Source organism: Zerene cesonia, chromosome 28 (genome assembly GCF_012273895.1).
Source record: "Zerene cesonia ecotype Mississippi chromosome 28, Zerene_cesonia_1.1, whole genome shotgun sequence".
NCBI lineage: Eukaryota > Metazoa > Arthropoda > Insecta > Lepidoptera > Pieridae > Zerene > Zerene cesonia.
Genome location: NC_052129.1, coordinates 1,485,243 through 1,506,550, shown reverse-complemented (window position 1 = coordinate 1,506,550; position 21,308 = coordinate 1,485,243). Strand labels below are relative to the sequence as shown.

The following is a 21,308-nucleotide window of genomic DNA, read 5'->3' as shown; positions in this document are numbered from 1 at the left end:
ATAATAGATAAGCATAAAAGAAAGAGAAATTGTTCTGGAAATGTTTAACGTAAAATAAAAGTGCGTAATACAGCGTAGTGAGTACGTCAACTACATAAGACTATTAAATTATGTCAACACACGTGGTGAGAGATATTTCCTCGACTATTGATTCAAAACAAATCGTTTTTATCTGTTGATTTTATAATCTGTCGCTACAAGCGTTCAATGTCAACGTGCACCAGACTTGTCATTTGAATATTTTTTTTTGTGTATCTGTATCAGTTATATTAATCTAATTAAACAACTTTTTATAAGTTCATTGACTCCTTGATACATATTAAATGTCACTAGTGATTTAATTTGTTTATTTTTCCACATTTTTATACATTTATCACAAGAGGAAATATGTTTTTAGAATCAGCTAGGTCTCTTACTAGTTGAACTATTTATGCTGAATACGATTAATTTTCAGTGGGTAGCCTTCATAACATGAAATCAAATTGAATATTGATGATTGTAAAAAAAATTGCTAATCATTATCTATTTTCGGCATGAGAATAAATATAAAGGAATTAAATATTGAAAATTCGAACCGAAACGCGATGTAATTACAGACACCTCCCCCCTTCATGAACTTAGCCGTTTCGTAGAAACAGTCAAAAAGTTTATTTACGGCCTATATTTTTTAAGAATTCCTTATCTCACATAGTAATAACGACGCTTTTTCCTTGGCTATGGTATTGCCAACTGAAATTATATGGATACACTCTGTAATTTTGATTGACACCAACCATTACTAGCGTGTTAGTTATTGCGTCATCATAACTACGGACATACTTGAATTTTTAACAAAAATATTAAGCATTAATAAAATCAAAGATGTTTGAAACTGATCTCTAAGTATTGGCAATAAGGGTGGAGTAGATTTTAAGAAGTGCGCGCCTAAAATTGTTTGCCTACAGCTAATAATTTGACGTTGTATCAAAGTTAAAAACAAATTGTTTGTTATTATATTGTCTGCAATTAGTGAGAACAAGTTCAATTATCCTAACCTTTAGAAATCGAATCTAGTACATATTTAAAGATATCTATTTTATCAACGGATATACTGGTACAAAGAAATCTAATCAAATGTGTTGTGACTTAAGACTGATTCAAAATCTATTTCTAAGCTCGCGAGACACATGAACTTTGCAAGGGTACCCATGTTTGCTTATAAAACAGTGAACGTTAAGTATTCTTATAACGCGTAGTGTTTTATTATTTTTTTATAAGTGTAATAATGCACCATTTTGGGATGTAACGAAATTACTCTAATCGGTGTACAGTCACGCGATACAACTGTCTTTATTTTCTTGATATAATTATTCTGACGGACGCCTCGGGCAGTCGGGCAGTGCACGGTGTTTCTCGGATGTTTCACGGTGAGATCTGTGGACGTATTGTGTTTGGGCATGGACCATATTTGTTATACTACAATTTTTCACATGTTATAGATTCTGGGTTGTATTATGAGGTTACGATGACGTGTTAAAGCAGTACTGATTCCAGTGTGGGAATCTTTTCAAATTACAGTAAAATTAGTAGAAAACAAACATGAAAAATAATAATAAGATTGCCTTTACTTACAGCCAAAAAAAATAATCAGTAACAATATTAGTACTCAGATGTATTAAACCAAATTACTTATTTCCTCGTAAGACCTTGATTAATAATAATATTAAATAATTTCTTTATTGCAATTGAAGGAAAAAATTGAATGGTCCACTTTTCGTACATTTGATGTCTCGGCCAGGATAGGGTCATGGTCAACGATTTACAACTTTTTGAATAACTATGTCTAGCATAAATGTTTTAATGATGGCATTAATAATTTTAATTGCCTAATTTAGGTATAATTTCCATGTAGGTCCTTAATTTATTTATTTTCGAGTTCCTGTATCTAGATAAGTGCTTATATTATGTAAACTAGTGTACGTACTTACATTACACACTTTACTTATAATTAAAATACATTAGGGGAATAGGAAAATAATCTAGGATATTAAAAGAAGAAAAATATACGCGTGCCAACCCTATATTTCCCAATGTAATATGTCTTCTATTACTAACACAAGGGCCACGGCACTTTTGCTTAGAAAATGTTTATAGGAGTCATAATGTATTATGACTCCCTTATAAAAGAGCAAGTGCAATCCTAGTAAATTGCCAAAAATTAAACAAATAAATGCAATATTATCATTATCATTTCACTTAATTATTGATCAAATAGAGATTATATCGCGACATGAAGCGTAGCTATAAAAATAATTATTATCTCGTCATTCAATACAAAACTCTCTTCAAATGACGTTAATGAATAAAATAGGGTTGCCACCTCGACGTACAGTAAATCATTTATGGTCGCAAAATACGTCTAACTGAAACGTCACATGGTATATTATCTTATGGTCACATTGTCGCATTGTTCGCATCAAGCCTTAGCAATCATTCATTAATATTTACAACTTAAGTAATTAAGTTATTTCAGGGGTTTGTCGTAAATTAATTGTCTTGGGAAGACAACTGTGGTGGAATACAATATGTGTATAATAGGTCATGAATGCTATTCCTCTTTTTAGTGTTAATTTGTTAGTCCTAGCTTAACGAATGGATAACACATAGCATAGTTTCCTTTAATTATTTTAAATGTTACATTACACGCAGCCATAAAAAAATTACATTTGTGGATTTATATTAACATATTCAATTATACAGAAAATATATGCACAATATATTTAAATATAATTACGTAGCGTGAAAAGCAAAAAATCTAATTATAGGCCAAATAGCTATTGGTATCTAGTCGTAGCGAAACGAAGTGCAAATTTATATCTAAGCTATAGCTGTATATTAATTATTATTCGATATATAAATATAAGACTGTATTTTTTGTATCAAGTTTTCTAAGTCCTGATCTAAGTGGGGGAAGTGTTCATAAAAATTGGCTTAGTTCTAGAAATGACTAGCTTTTGTAAATAAATGTATTCAAAATTATATTTCATTTTCTCTTAAAATCCTCCTGTGCTCTTTTTAACCGACCCATCTTTATTAAAATTTACCTATTCAATATACATACAGTATATTGAATAGTATATTATCACATTTATGTTAACCCATTTTCTAACCACGTCTTCAAGACGTATTATATTTATTTATATATTAAACGCTTTATTGTACGTGAATGTAAAATATATGCAAAGAAACAATTACATATAATTAAGATATAATGGGACAACCACGGGGAGAAAATATAATAGCGAAACGGATGTTGTAATTTTTTAACACCATCTAGCCTCATTTAAATCAAATTCACCAGTATACTAGGTACTCTAGATCTGGCTTCTAGTTTTTAATTTTTATGATCGTAATTTAGTTGCGCGGACGCACGATGACGTCACACGTCGTTTCGGAGTGACCTTGTAACATTCAATGCCAAGATTGCTGGTAATATTTGGGACCGGCGCGAGCGCATCCATTTTACGTCAGTTGGTTGTTACGTAACTTATAAATATTGTTTATCCACTTGCTAATGGAAAAAAGTATCTCTATTTTGAATTGTCTTTATACTACAACTATAAACTTTATATTCAGTGTACAATTAGGTTAAAAACTAGCTTTTGTCCGCGGCTTCGTACGCGTTAAATTCAAAGTAAAACCCTATTCCCTTTTTCTAAATTATTATACATTAAAAACCTTATTGAATTACTCTGTCTGTTGTATCTATTTCTTTGTATCTATTAGGAAATTCTGGCATTATTTATAGATCTAAGCGTCTTAAAGCGACTCTGTTTTATACTGTGTAGTGATTATGAGTCGAAAAACTGTCGATCATCTCGATTGGATTAAATTACTTCGTGACGCACTTTACTATGCTCTTATTATATTCTCGTTTATTATAATTTTAATATTGTTAAATTAATAGTCGGTACATTAATGTACTTTAACATTAATAGAATAATCGTTAATGGTAATTCACTTTATTTTTAGCCACCCAATCGTAAAAATATGTATATGGTAATAAGTTATGTGGTATTAGTTATGGTCTGCAAGACATAAATAATATATAATGTAAAACACCTCAGCGTGGTCACGGTCAGCCATCCGTCTCAGTGCGAAACATCCTGAAAATTGGGATTTTAGTCAGTCAAAAAACCCTTCCAAGTTTAAGGTGTCACGTCTACAAAAAACAGTTACCCCACACTAATAAATTTCTACCCTCAACATGACTAGGTGGTTTGGTAAGCGACCTGCGCTTGCCATTTCAGATAAATTAATTATGCCAAGGGTTAGTTTCAACTATAAATTATGATTTTGGGGTGAGTGCAATCGGTGACACGTACTGTTTGAGTTTCGTTACGGAATAAGACATTCTTATGGGCCTGTTTGGTAGAGAACTGATGTGTTGACGCTTTAATTATTGTAGGACGAATGACATATAAAATTGCTTTCAAGTTATTGGATATCATTATTGTTTCTTTTTTTATGAAATCAAATTTTGTGAAAAAATATGAATGGCAAACAACGCATTTTAAAAAATAAACGAATGGCGGCTAGGTAGCTATCTCTTCTAGGCAATCCACAAAAGCCAAATATTTTTAATGGACTAAAAGCTTCGAAAGAATTCAAATTGCGTCTTAAAAATTATTTAATATATAGTTAAAGTTTAAAAGGAGAAATTTATAAAACTTATTTTCGTATTATTGACAGAAACCATATATCGATCGTTAAATAAATAACAAACCTTTTAATACATAAATTAGGTGTCCATTTTATATACCCAAGTAAATACATATTAGAAATCCTACCACTACACAATCTAACAAAACTATTTGACATTACCTAATGTTAGGGCACAAAATAATAAATTACAGCTACCCTCAATTAGCATAGATAAACTCGGACAAGACATTTATCTGGAGAAAATTTAAATGATATAGTTGTTAGTGGGATTATCGTGATCTGTTTGATAGCCCGGATTGCTTGTAAAATCTCTTATTGCCATTTTAATAATGATATTAACATTATACCTTATTTATATCCTTTTCATATTAATATAAACATTACTCATTACACAATATTTATGTACACTGTCTCGTAAAAACTAGAATAGCTCTGTTTCAAAGCCAGCGTTCTTCGTAATAAATAAATTTAATTTTAATTTTCGGTCAAAGTAAAAATTTAATTTTAATACAGTAATAAACCAAGCGCAAGGATTAAAGCTTAACAAAGCTTTTTAGTATGATTTTAGATAGAGGTTAAATTATTATGAGATAAAACTTTTTCCCTAAAGGTTTAGCTTATGGATTATTAGTTCAAATCCGAAATTTAGATGAAAATAGTTTTATTTGTGAGGGCCTTGTCTTTATGTTTGCCTTAATCTATTATTTATAAATCATAGTAATCTACACTTGTGTTCAAAGAAATTTAAAATCACAATTTGAACTCCAGAGAATCAGCCCCGTGTAATTAAAAAGGGATATCGCACATTTCCTTTAAATTTCTTCTACCGTATCTCCGTAACAGATGGACAGATTGTGATACATTTCAGTCAAGCTCAGGCTTCCAACTTTAAAGCTATTCTCCCATAAAATTGTTCATCCGATCCCGGTGGTCCATTTGACCAGATGACCATATGACCCATATATATAACACCTGTTGAAGCCTTACTTTTCTCGAATATTACTTTTTATACAAACATCCCATGTGCAATTTAAAAATCCAAGTAAAAAACTTAACAGAAGGTCTATGTGATTTTATATCCAGATTCAAATATCAACATATTTAAGAGCTCCTTATCTATATTTAGGAACATAGCTTTCGTTTAATTGCCATAATTAATGAATATTTGTTTTATTGTTTAAGAAATTTTGTAAAAATATCTTTTATTACAGAACGTCGTAACTTTTGCAGAATTCTGATTCTAATCATCATTCTATTATGTTAGATTGGTTAAGGTTTTGAGTTTATTGAGAATTAAACATTTCAAAATACATACTGCAATAAACCGGTATTCGATTGAAATCAACACATTTAAAATGGACCAATGAAGATTTAGGAATGTAATTAGTTTATTTATATTTGTGATTTAGTAAATATAGTTAAAAACTTATTTAGAAATAAACCTAGGTATTATAGTAGAAAATTATAATCGAAGTTTTTAAGATAAAAATCCATTCTCATATTTTAAACATTCACAAAGAAAATGGATTTATAGTCACATCTTAAATTTCCAATTCAAAATTAATCCCATGTGGTTTGTTCCTGTCGAGTCTATGCTTTTAAAACTCTATTTCCGCACGCATTAAATTGCGTAACGTCACAGATTCGTTTAAAATCCCGCGAAATTTCTTTGAAATTTGAACAGGATGCTCTAAGAGGGATGTTATGACCTGTCTCACGACCCTGCAGGTGACACTTGAAAGCCAGACGCAACACAAGCAAAAATCAACCTTACCCGCACACAATAAAGGTCCCATCATCCGCACATAATAACATTGCGTATCCCATTCAACTTTGCGCAAACACAATAGAAAATAGACCCCAATTCATAGGCATACAGTTGTTTTTCGTACGGCCGAGTCCCTTAAGGCCTCGTGGGAAAGATTTTTACGCATCCACGGAAACTTTTTTTTGGGTGATTTCCTTTAGTTGTGCAACGCATTGTGTTTTGATTTATCGGTTTCCATATTAGCTTTAGTTTTGATCCTTTGCATCTGTTTAGGGGGTGTATTATAGGGGATGATATGAATGACCGTCCGCCAGACGTATGTAATTTTATTCCACGAAATTTTGGGCCAGGTGGCCTGAGTCTTCCCAAATCCCAGGGTATAAATGCGTTAGAATATTTGAAGCTTTATTAAATAGCACTGGTCAAGAATAAATTTCTGTGTACGTATACATGTCCAGTACTAAACAATTTTTGGTAGACGATTGACAGCGTATAAATTGGTTTAAACATATACATACAAAAATTTATAAAGTAATTAGACATATTTTGATTATGTATTAATAAAACATACACGTGTAATTGACCAATTATGAATTATACAGATACGATAAGGGGTTTTCGCGTGAAAGAGTAACAAACAAACATCCATCGATATAAACTATATAAGGTATAAACTTTTGCTTTTATAATATTAGTAGAATAACACTCACAACTAACATAGCTCTCTGTTAGTCAAAAAAATTATAGAATCGGTACGGATATCCCCCTCAGCCCTGCAACGTCACAAGTTTAGAAAGATTTTACCTCTATTGTAACATAAAGTAGTTTGCAATATTATTTTAGTATAGTAGAGAAGACACCTTACAGCTATTTCAAGAAACACATTGTAGATTATAATTTTATTAATAACTTGATATACAAGTACATTTTATTACACTTAAAAATGTAAGGTAAAAACGATCAATTGTCAACGTCATACTAGAATCTATAATGTTTTTATCAAATTGCAATTGTAACAGTAATTATTTAACAACAGCAGTTTAACGTCAACCGTCGTAAGTACGTGTTTGGAATAAACGGTCGTTATTCGTGTCACCTGTCTTACGTCCAAGTGTCATAGTTTAAAAGTATAGATGCGACACAGATAAAAAATTCTGCCGACCACATTATATTTTTGACTTATAGCACCTTTTTTTGTATGATAGATCTACTGAGTTACTTGATTGTAATCTATACTAATATTATAAAGCTGAAGAGTTTGTTTGTTTGAACGCACTAATCTCAGGAATTACTGGTCCGATTTGAAAAATTCTTTCAGTGCTAGATAGCTTATTTATTGAGGAAGGCTATAGGCTATATATGTACCACGAAGCCGGGGCGAGCCGCCAGTAATAGTATAAATAACTATAAATATGAATAAATAAAAAAGTGACAGCTCTTAAAAAAATCACCGTATTTTTTCTAACTCCTAACATTCGTGACGTGTTGACATGAATTCTAAATAAATAACATGTTACATATATTTATCTTCAATTGATAATAATATTGAGTCTAAAGAAATCGTTCTAAATTAAGTAAAAGATAAGACAGGCAATTTAGTTTAAGGTTATTTATTTATTTTTTTCTTTTGCATTTTTTCCTTCGTAACAGTACTTTATAACTACATAAACACTGTAAAAAATAAATTAATAATAAGTCATTTCGTTCAACGAACTAAATAGCTTCACATAATGCGTGCTCAAGTGAAATTTGCATTCAACTTGAAACAACATAGCCCTGGGATCAGAATATTACGTACAAAGTATTACAGATTTCTAAAGATACCCCTGTAGTGGTAAATCAATACCATTATCTCAAAACCACTATAAAAATGAGTGATACCAAACAACCTGAACAGATTCTGCGAAATTTGCATCGTTTGCACGTAAAATGGGACCTTATCTGCGTGCCGTTTAGTGTCAAAATTGCACCCACAGGACTTAATACATTTGCCGCACAATTATTGGGAGTACAGCAAACAAAAATGAGCTATAAGCTGTTTGTTATAAAATCAATATTGTTTTAATGTCAGCGAAAGCTCTTACAAAATGCATTGTGCGATAAACACCCTTATAGCCAACATGTTTGTGCGTAAAATCGCTTACTTGACCGTTGGCGGTAATGCCGTTTGGTAATTACGTAGTATAGATGCTCCCGCGCATCTCAGGACACCGGGCGGAAATCTTAATGGATCCTGGAACCCAAACTGACGACGAGATCCATCCAATATTGTGTAGTGTTAATAATTTCCTCTGCGTGTTCTTTAAATTGAATTTTATTAAAACTTTTCATCTAAACTTTCAATAAAAAATTGTACTCCTTGCAAACTTTATTGTTTCAATAAAGAAGTATATCACGTTGCTCATTATTTTTTCAATTTACATATATTTCATACTCATAAATATTTATTATATTATCTGTGGTATAGTCACCAAACATAAATATACTTCTGGCTCTACTCAAACATAGCCGAATCGATTACATCAACCGCTAGTCTAGCCTTAGCAATGTACTAATATTCTTCGAGCAATCAACGAGTTTCGTGACCCGTTAAAAAAACGAAGACGAAGCATCACCCAATGTTATTACAACTAGTAACGAAAATTAATGCTTTAAAAGCAATTTCTACGCCCAAATCCGCGCTACGCGTTCAATGCCAATATTAAACGGTTTTTTTATTCGGGAGCACGATTTCAAACTTTTTATCCGTCGCTTGGGTGACAAAAGCGGAAAAAACTATCGCTGCAAGTAAAAAAAAGACACCACCGTTCCGTTAATTTCGATCTTAACACCTGGGACTAAGCGCTCAATTTGTATATCACGACAGCAAGATTTCGTAGGTTTTGAAGTGGGTCTTGGTCGCTGGCTTCTTTACGCCAAAGTGGCGGAAAACGGTTACTTTATAATAGCGTTTTTCATTTGACACGTGCTTCCCGCTCGTGGCGTTGGAAATTTGAATTTTCGGTTTTGTCGGTATATTCTGTCGTGTCTAAATGTTTTTTAGTCTATGTCCTAACGTATGATATAGAGATAGCATTTTGTTTCCTATTTTTAAATGAAGTAACCGGTTTTGAACAAAGGGCAGGAGTTAGTTAATATTTATGGTATTGTTATAAGGTCTATCAATAAATGAATGCGATCGATAATTTACGTGATGATTAGAAATTGATCCAGGGTATCATATCTTAAATCAATTTAACTGATTTATGGTTGCCTGTTGCTCTATCTCCATCATCATCATCCCATTTATGTTTCCACTGGGATCCAGGCCTCAAGGGTTCAGGACGTTATCCACAACCGTGGCCAAGTGGGTTAGCACATATCGCTCCATGCTAGGGCATAAAATATTCTCTTGTATTGAATATAAATAATTACAGCCATTAAATCCTGAAAGTTTGTTCTTATATCTGATCCCACTGCACAGACATCATTTTTATATGTAATTTCATATACAAATTTAAACAAACACAAAAATTACCGCACCTAACTTTCAGCTGAATTCGATTTCGTAAAAGCCTAGAACATATTCACGAACCATCAAGTATTTCACAGCAAATAACATCATTAAGTAACCATCGTAAAGCAAGATTTAAATACCGCATCCAAATACCATATCCAAGTGCATATAAACACATAATTATCTCATTTACATTTGACCAAAACAAAATTCCTATAAACTGCAGCAATGTATCACGATTCGCAGCTAAACTGTGTTTATTTACCCACTGGTTGGGTTTCTTATAGCGTTTTTTACGTTCGTACCTTGCCCATATGTCGACCGAATTGAGATTTCGTCTCGTCTATCAATGCAATGCAACGATTCAATTAGTTTTTACTTTAATTAGTTAAATGCTAGGAGTGGTAATGGATCGGTTCGGATGTCAATAGATTACAACATACACGGGGATTGGGGAGCATGTGGTAATAATTAGTAAATCGGGTGTATGTTGGAAGTTCTATTGCTGTAAATTTGGTGCCTAGACGAAAGTTTTGAACACTTTTTTCACATCCTCTAGATTATTCATTGTTTATTATACGTTTATTTATATTTTATTACAATTGTTATACCTGTAAAAATGCCTTTGATCAAATTTAATATCAACAGCAAAAAGTTTTGATATCAGGTGTTGAAAGAAGATCGTAATAATAATGTTGCGTGGGTTCATCAGTGTTGACATCACATATATTTGAAATGTATACAGGATTTCAAATTGACAAAAAAGTTCTATTTGAAATGCTTATAAGATTTCAAATTGATGTTCGAAGATTCATTCATTCAGATTCAATTTTGAATCAAATATTTCTACGTCATCATACAGAAGGGTGTACGCTTTCTCTATGGCGTTTTCAACCAGTTCCCTTGCCCGTATTGCAAACGAATTAGAACGAATCAAAATATTGCTAATTATTTCATAAATATAACATCGATTGGATATAGAAAAGATTTAGTAACCGCTGATTTCTCGCTTCTTACTTAGATTATACGGTTTTTTCGACCATTGCACCAATATTTAACGCATGATTGCAAATGACATTGACAATTTTTTGCCATCTGAGGTCGATACAAAAAATGGATTTAGTACAAATGATATAATAAGGTTTATAGAAATCTGTGGAAGGTTAAAATTATTATCGACAACCACTTGAATTGTTATAGATAAGTTATTAGTTTTTATTATTAGGTAATTCTCGATAATTCTCGTCTTTAAGCCTAATTCTTATTTTATCTCTCTTTATATATCATTATCTATATATATAAAATTCTCGTGTCACAGTTTTCGTTGCCATACTCCTCCGAAACGGCTTGACCGATTCCTCTGAAATTTGGTAAGCATATTGGGTAGGTCTGAGAATCGGCCAACATCTATTTTTTATCCCGATATTCCTACGGGATACGGACTTACGCGGGTGAAACCGCGGGGCGCAGCTAGTATCATTATATATTTTTAAAATACTAGGTCTACTCGTAGGAACCTATAAGCTACTATTTTCATCAACGTATCATGGGATTATTGTTTCTATTGGAACCGAATTCTACAATTGTGTGTATCAGGAATAGGTTTCCATTAAATCTAATAATTGATTGTATTGTTGGCTGCAACATAAAAATTCGGTTAAGCGACGGCGGGCACGGTCATTAATTGGATGGGCAACCATCCTTTTGCAGTTGCACTTTACCTTATTTGTCGCGAATCCGGCTCGCACTTTACCGATTTTTATAATACTATTGACTATCAATTTCGTGACAATCACATTTTACTGTAAATTTTGTAATTATGAATTATTCTAATCATGCCTTTTTAATTTTACATTATAGGCTCTTACGGACTGTCTAAATGTGATGACATTTTGAAAAAAAAATTCAAACAAAACACAAGTACACAAAATGCTAATTTACAATTTAAATGACGTTACGTACTTTATTTAAACCATGATCGTGTTTCATTGTTAGATAATCAATTGAATAATTAATGATACGATTACTTTTTCCCCTGGCTTTCGCCTAAAATATATTTTAACTTGTCAAAGTAATGTGCGAAAATTGCTCAGTATAATTTAGTGAACTTTATCTACTAGTATTGAAGATACATCTTGGTCTCTACCACACAAGCACTCGCATACAATAACCAGGTCTATGTATACTGGTTACCGCATTTCTATGAAACCCATGCGAGAACCAAGTTACCCACATAATTTAGGTAATTTCCATCATTACAATAATAATTCTCCGACGGATGTACCCAGGCCTTAACCTGCAACCTCTATTTCAACCTTCAAATTTAAAATTTAAAAATATATCTATACTTACGAATAATTGTTCAAATTCACGGGTTATGCCATGAGTAATTAATTCTAAATCCGGTTTTGTTGACTGTCTTAAATTTAATAATTTTTGAGGATTTAATTTTTATTTTTAGTTATCTCTGTTGAAGATGAGGCGGAATATCCACTTATCCATAATTATTAAGTCATTGTACATCCATATATACATACGTAGTATGTTTTTGTACAAGATGCCCTCTGAATGAGGTGATTCTGGTACTCGGAGACTGCTGTCGCGGCACAGTCCCTGCTGACCTATTATTACACTAAAAACTACATACATTTTTGCTATTCAGGAAATATAGGATTTTTTAGGAAACCTGTCTACTAAGGGTGCGTCCATAATAAAATCTCACGACATAGAGATGTCGTGGAGGGACGGAAAGTTAAAAAAAAACACGTCACGTAATTTATGGACGCTCCCTAATATATTTCACACGCGACTCACGGCGACTTTCAGAACAATATAATAATGGATAACATATATTGTCTATATAAATATATACATAAATATACATATTTTGCAAAACATATAAGCCAAGTAACGAAGCTTGTGACAAATAAATGTGTACTCCTTAATACCGGTTTAAAATCCCATTAATATTTATTCAAAATTATTTACAAAGCGATAAGTCCCAATTAATTTTTCAATTAAAATATTTAAATTGCTCAAGCTGTATTTTCTTTATTTCCTTTACATTTGAAAGTTTTTTACTATATAATTGGTTTCTAAAGATTATTTGTGTAAATAATTAATTATGTTTTATGTATGTTAGTCAAAATTAAAGTATCTATTTTTGATAGTCGTAAAACAGTTTCATTCTTAATAATTTAATTTAGTGTTTTAGGCAAAATGGCGGTATCTGTAAGCAAGCTAGCTTCACTATAGAAACGTATTTTCTAGATCTAAGCGCAATTTGCTTTTACAGTTTTAGCACAAAACAGATTATTGCATACTCTGCCTGTGACTGGCTAAAAATCTATAAAAAGAAGATATTAGTTATAACCAAATTGTAATAAAAAAGCGAACTTTAACAATTTTAGTGTAATTTAAGCTAACTGTATAATTTGAGTGTTTAATAAACTCTCATAGCTATGTTTCAAATATACTAAAAATCCTTATTGCAGTTCCTTGTCTATTCTTGATATAACATCTATATAACATATATTAGGACATTTAGTAACGCTGTCATTTTATAAATTGTTATCTTTTAATTAATTAATTTGCATGTACGTCATCCCTGGATGTAGGTTAATATCGGTTAATCATTTGAAAGTTGTCTGAAACCCTCCTAAAAGGAATAATTGATTTTTATTTGCCTTTTTAATATATTCATTCATTATTGTTATCACGATACGTATTGAGCTCATTTATAAGGGTTCCATACCCAAACCCTATTACTAAGATTTCGCTCTGCATCTATCAGTATGTTAACTACCTGGAACCTGCAGCTTCACTCGCATGTTAATCCAGACTTTAATCTATCTCATAATCAATTTCATACACAAACTAAAAGAGGTTTTACCGTGAAAGAGTAACACACATCCACATATACAAACTTACGTGTTTATAATACTAGTAGGATAAATATATAATAATAAAGTAATCAATAGTACAATATTATCCTTTATAACAAAGATTTTCGCTAACACTGATAAATGAATCGGAGAATAAAAAGTGCCGACCCATAAAACATAAGATTTTAAACAAACAGTAAACGCTCTGCGATTTATTCGTACCCGCAAAAACGCCTTATTAGAGCATCCCTCGACCCTTAGATAAGTGCTTGACTGTTATTAATTTTAACAAAAAACAACGGGAAAAGGTTTTAAGGAAATTAGTTTTCTGTGGAATGTCCACTTACAAACTCTAAAACTAATGCCTTTTAATAAATTAAGTCTAACACACATAAAAACGTAATTAATGAACGTATATGTGTTGTATTGAACTATCACGACCAGATAAAAGACAAAAAAAGATCAAATCACTCAAATGTATACAATAAAATCAAATCTCTATAAACATATATGACATCACACATACGAACGTAAAGGACATAAAATAAACCTCAACAGACGTAAAAAGCTTAAAACAGAAATCTTATCCAACGAGGGGTCAGCGTAAACTGTCATAATGAATGACTAGTGCTTAATAATGCCGTTAATCCATCCCCCCTGTCCACCACAAGGGTTGCACAATCTCATCTCGGATCAACCCTTAGATTAAGCATGTCACGCTTAAGGCAGTGCTGGAGGGTTTGGGAATACACGCTAATGCGCTCAGAAAAAGTGACAAAGTACTGCATATTCGCTTTGGTTACATTTTAAATAACTATTCGTTGAATATTTAATTCCACCACTTTATTTTTAGTTAAAATAAATGCGTATTATATTATGTAATTTAACATGAAACTAAAATTTCCGGAAGAATCTATCAATAAATCCATACCTAACATGGACTTATATATCTATTAAATTATGCCTGCTACACTAATAACAATATAAGTATTTTAACATAGCACGAATATGTTCGACAATGATCAGTTCATAAAACCATCACATAAAATATCATTACATTGCGCATCATACAAAACGTGTTTAACTTTAAATCATCTCACCAAATCACACAAGAATTGGCAACAAAATCCAAATTTACTTCATCGATCAGGTCCCAGGCGAAAGACGTGGGAGGAAAAAGACGATATCTGACACCTCGGATTCGGATTCCGGTTATGGGATACCGAGGAGCGCTACCAATCCCACGGAATGGGGTTTGTTGGCGTCCTCGGACCATGAGGTTGGTGATTTGGATCTGAAGACACTCTTGGGTCATGAAAATCTTACGCGATTACTTGATATAAACCTTACAGTTAACAAAAAAGCATCAATTGTACAGATGACTCATAGATTGTCTTTAGATCAACAAATCATGTGTTATAATCTGTTTAACTTAACGTCGTTTTTGTTTGGTTTTTTACATGTTTTATTCGCGCTTTTTCTGTGTTTTTTTATGTCAATCCGTTTCAATTAAGTGTTTAATGTGCACCATAAATTTATTTAATACAAATCGTCCAATTTGTTCGATGTTTTTTTGCTGTTCTGATGTCTTAGTATATTTTTTGCTTATTTAATTTCGCACTGCGGCAGCCGTCTAAGAAATTGTTCAACATGAATAAATTCTTAGTACGCAAAACAATTTTTAATCGAGCGGAAGGAGCGGTATAATACATCAATTTAACAGAGATTCCTTTCGAATGGATCCTTCACGAAGTCCCATTAAAAGTCAGGCACCACCTCGAATTTCCAGCCTCATGCCATTAAATAGTGCTCCAAACTTTAATTATGTTCAGGCTGTGACCAATCGCGATCGTGTCTCGCGTACTTTGACTAGTCATGCAACGTGCTACTGAATCCTATAGCTCCAGTAAACAGACGCATTAGTGTCACCAGCAAGTTTACAACTATAACCTCTAACTTCCTTAGATCAGGGCTCAAAATCAGTAGCACTTAAAACTTTACCGGCAGCGGCTCGAGCTACGGCCGCTGTTAGCCCGCTATCGACGGTATGCAATCTGATTTGACATTCTAATTTAAGTTCTATCTGAGATCACAATAAGGTTAAAATTGACATCGCTGCTTTAAAAGAGTATAATAGATATTCGAGAATGACTCGTCTATTGTCAGCGATATATTTCGTAGCCTAAAGGAACGTGGTCCACAGTTTCATTGTCGGACAGCGAATAACGTCTCGATAGGATGACGCATCACTTTTAACTTAGAAACTAATTTGGAATATCACAATAAGTATCAATGGCGTACCGAAACAACCTTTTGAGTGTGCAAAGCGTACCGGCATTCTCTTATAACACGTACAGGGCACGCGCAAAGATACCTACTTATAACTTTAATGACTGGATAACCAATTATACATTCAATAGAGTTTTGAATACATCTTTAGGTAATGAACAAACAACTGTATTAACATCAATTGTTTACTCAATTAACATCGAGGTTATTACTTTAATCAAGGTGCGTGAAAACCTCCGTGAAGGTGGCATCCTGTGTTTATTACCGCGTTAGTCTCTTAGATAAATAAAAAGATCCAAAAAACTAGTACGATTTGTTCCGGCTCTCTGCGGATGTCGTTCAAGGGCACATCACTTTCTGATGAATCCAATGATGAATTTTAAACATTAATGTAAACGTGACAATGTTGTTCGTCCGTAGTATGCATGATGTAATAGTATATTTTCGTATTACCATTGATGTAATTCAAATGTCACTTTGCATGTAACACAGATATATGCGACACATTATTTTTTTTATTTCAAATCACTTGTGTTTTTTCTATGGTCGGTAACTTACTTTGTGTTTCTCTTTATTCCAGGTGTTCGGCTCTAAGGCGGACCTCCAACTGCACACGCAAATTCATCTCCGAGAGGCGAAACCCTATCGTTGTACCCAATGTCCAAAAGCGTTTGCAAACTCCTCCTACCTCGCGCAGCATTCTCGCATACATCTCGGTATTAAACCGTACAGATGCGAGATCTGCCAGCGCAAATTCACCCAGCTATCCCATCTGCAGCAGCACATTCGCACCCACACCGGTGACAAACCTTACCGGTGCACTCAGATCGGTTGCACCAAGGCGTTCTCTCAGCTCTCCAATTTGCAAAGCCACAGCCGCTGTCACCAGACAGACAAACCGTTCAAATGCAACTCGTGTTACAAATGCTTCACGCACGAGAAAGATCTCCTCGAACACATTCCGAAACATAAAGAGTCGAAGCATTTGAAGACCCATATTTGCCAGTACTGCGGGAAGAGTTATACGCAAGAGACGTATTTAAGTAAACACATGAACAAGCATGCGGAGCGAGCTGACAAGCGGCCACCAATATCTGCTTTGGGTCTGAGCGGGCTCAATAGATCCCTGGCAGCGGCCGCGCCCACCACGGCTCCCTTCGTCGACCATCCCTATTGGCCAAAAGTAAGCCCCGACTCCGCGGCGCACATGTCTGATGAAGGCGGCTATCATCAACAAAGAGAGAGCGATGATCATCATGAGCAACAGCTGCAACAACAGCGGGCGCTGTTTGCCCAGCACGAGAGCCAAGAAGACCGCATTCAGCCACCAGTTTCGTCAGCCGCCAATTCAGCTTTCACACCGATCAATTCCATGGCACCTCATTTGAATGGACTGTCACATCACAGCGCTTTGCCCACGCGACCCTACTTGTATGACCCTCTCCACTTCCAGCAGGGCAAGCAACAGCCGAACTCATTCCCGAATCAATTGATATCTCTTCACCAGATCAGAAATTACGCGCATCAACCTTCAGCCCTCTTGCCCGCTGAGCACATTCTTCCTCACTCCCTCTCTCACAAAGACAAGCAGTAAATCTTGCCGTTTCTTAGTAGGTACGCCTATTTAATACTTTCGATGGTATTATTAGACTATAAAATAACGAATATTAAAAAAGTATTTAGAATCTCGCTCTCCATGACAGTTGTATTATGTATAAAATACGGAAAAGTTTTGTCGTTAGTGAGGCGAAATTCACATTTTTAGACTTATATCGATATTGTGTATAAATACTCCGGAATACGAGTAGATAACAAAGTTTCTGAGTACGAAATGTGATTTCAAGAAATCTAACAAGTTGTCGCTTAATGATTAGTTCTCGTCAAAGCACAGTTACCCCCAATTCTAAGGTTGTACTTGGTATTGTGATGTAATTAAGATAGGTATCATTTGTGAGCTAGGAGGAGTTGCGCTGATGCTTTCAAGAAAACTAATCTTTAACACGGGGGTGTAGTCAGCAATAATGTAACAAGCAAGCATAATGATAGGAACAGAGTACGCAATATAAATGCATAATAAAATTGCTTAACAAGCATAATATTATTCTCGTCTTAGATGTCCTGTGAATTTTAATCACATTTTGTCTTGTAGTTATGACTCAACGTACTGAATGTTATACAAATATTATTTTACATATTATATGTACAATGGATAATTTTAATGCACATTTTAAGAGTTTTAAAAAATTTTCTGCAAGTTCTATATTGAGGACTTAATGTTAAATAATGTTAACAAAATCTCAGAGTTCCTGATAAGAAATAGCAACAATATCGATAGAACGATTTTTATCTAATAGATACCTAACTGGAGCGTTTGTTTCTTTTGCATTTTCATGGCCTGGTGTAGGACCATACGGATCTCTGTGAACACTTTTGCACTCAGTTCCTACTTAGATCGATTATTATCTTATTTAGCTTTATTTTTCTTCTTTCGCACTTTAAGTATTTTACCTTGTTTGGAAAATGTGGTCTTCCTTCAGCTACTTTAATGATGAATTCAAACGATGTACTCTCAAAGTCAATGTTAGCATACAATGCCGAATGTTTACGATGGTTACATAAAAATTATTTATCATTATTAAATTACATTGTTTTTGTGATATTAATATTGTATTCAAGGTCAACTTGGTCAAGGATATTCACTTAAATATTTTCTTTTATTTTAAAGCAAGTTCTATGAATATTTATGTAGGTTCTAATGGTTCTGAAGGCTGAATACATTTTCTAATGGCGTTGTATGATATTTTATAACAACTGACGGGTTGCCAAAATCTATGATTTTCACATCTTTTGTAATCAATCGCAATTTGTATATATTTTGTAAATATGAGGCAATTTTTTGAAACTTAAATTTATTACATTTTGTTTAAGTCTAAAATGCTTATGCTCAATTATATTAGACGATATATTAAGATGTCTGATTGCTTTAAAGGAAATTACTTTGTCGTCAATTACTTCCATTTCGGATTTATTGACGTCTAGATTATTTTCAATGTGGATCGTACTTAATGTTGGTATTTTTCGTTATTTTTTTATGAATGCCGACGAAGAATATTAGACAATACGTATTCAATCTGATTGTTGTATCGTGAAATAAAATTGTCTAATGATCGTGGTCGAATTAGAATAATTTAAAGTATACGAACATTGTTGATTTTTTTTTTATTTCGAAATTGTGAATCAATTCTAGTAGGTAAATGAAAATGTGATAGGAAATGAAAGGGTGAGGAATATTTTTGAGAATAATTTGTCTAAATTTGTTTGCTATTGATCTTTTAGGTTACGAATTGTTAGGTTGTGGTTATTTGTGATTGGGACGCTGTCCCGATGCTGTCTGTCGGTCACAAAGCTAGCCAAATGCTAATTAAGTTCTTGTACAAATTAAACATTGTTTTTATTGTAAACTACGGCAATATTATCTCTTCCGAATTGTTATAAATAAGTGATTGCACTTCTTATGTATAGTATTCAACGACATGACATTAAACCAAGAGTTTTATCCAAAATTTTTCGTTTATAATTGGTTTAAGGGTTTAAAGATCGCCAATATCTATCTATTGTAAGTAGAAATGTGATATTGTAATTGATTTTTTTTAGTTAAGTGTAAACTTATTATTATGATTAAATTACATATTTTTGTAAGTAATTTCGTTTTACGATTATTTCGCTTTGTCTAGCGTTCCCGTTTAAGATTTTAGAAAGTGGACGAAATCTTTTGTTACTTAAAATCAAATAAAAATTAATTACAATTATGCCAAGAAACTGTACTTTTATTTACACCCCAACCGTTATTATCGAACCTTTTTACATTAAAGTTACAAGTGGAATAGTGTATTTTTTCGAATTAAAAAAAGAACTACCAATGCATTGCTAAGAAACTGTTATTTTTAATAATAATAATAAAATTTTTATTTGCATAAAAACGTTACATGTGCATGTATATGAATCCTTAGGCTCCTGAACTAGTATAACACTATCTCTCAGGAGCCAGAGGCTTCTCCCAATTGTGTTCTTATAAATACGTTCTTAAACATGATAAAATTTTATAAGAATTATACAAAAAATATATATGATGAAAAAATAAACAAAGCATTGAGGTAAGTTAAGTAATTGCAATTTTTGCATGTAAGTGCATGTGTGTGTGTGTTATGGTGTGCCTTTCACTAAAACAATACACGTAATGTATTTATTGGAAGACTTGTGAGACTGGATGTGAACTTGGATGATTATTATTGTGGTTATAATTTTTTTATTTGTTTTTTTTTTATTTATTTATTTTGTTATTAATTATTGTAGATCACTTAGCATGTTTTCGGTTTCTTCGTTGTCAAATTTCTCAAGCCAAGTATTATGTTTTTTATTCTATTATTACTCACTTTTTTATTTTCAATTCTTTATTAATAATATTGTAGAAGTGCGGAGCAACTACAGTGTAATGCTTCTGTGCAAATCTTGTTTTCGTTAAAGGAAGCGGACATCGATCGACACGTTTGGTATTTACAGGTTGGTATGGTACGTCATTTTTGTGATAGCGGCGGAAGGTTTCATAAATAAAAAGCTTTCTTATACTAAGAGCCCTGGCTCTTTTATATATATCACTAGTTGGATGTTTGAATGGTAGATGGAGGCAGACTGAGTACTGCCCTTTGGGCACGCTCAGCTGATATCAGAAGCGATTTGGAAGCTAGATTTTTTATAAGCGTTTTTTTCCAAGATCGTTTAGGCATTTTTGAGTGAACACGTGCATTAGGAAGACACAAAACAATGTAAACAATTAGTCTAACCTCAAAGCAAACACTCATTGACTTCGTTACTTAACAACGCCATCTGGTGGAACTTTAATTATTCGCCAAAAAATAGTATTATTATTCGCCAATAGATGTCAGGAAGAGTCATAATAAATTAGGACTACTCAAACGCCTCCTATTTGTTAAAAAAGTAAGCTTAAGTCGATAAAACACGAATATGACATTTTCTAAAAAATATTCCTAGCTATATATAGATATATATATATATATATATATATATATATATATATATATATATATACTAGCTGTGACCCGCGGTTGAAACCGCGTAAGTCCGTATCCCGTAGGAATGTCGGTATAAA

At 32.9% G+C, this 21,308-nt stretch overlaps 1 protein-coding gene across 3 annotated transcripts in view; it reads left to right on the top strand.

Annotated features, from left to right (window-relative positions):
- The window catches only part of LOC119837572 (zinc finger protein rotund-like), a 137,610-nt gene extending 117,650 nt beyond the window's left edge, over positions 1-19,960 (top strand). For all 3 annotated transcript variants that reach the window (XM_038363199.1, XM_038363198.1, XM_038363200.1), the window contains one exon: positions 16,722-19,960. In XM_038363199.1, coding sequence (XP_038219127.1) covers positions 16,722-17,735 — 1,014 coding nt within the window. In that variant the 3' untranslated portion in view covers positions 17,736-19,960. The remainder of the gene's footprint in view (positions 1-16,721) is intronic.
- Positions 19,961-21,308: the final 1,348 nt, after the last annotated feature.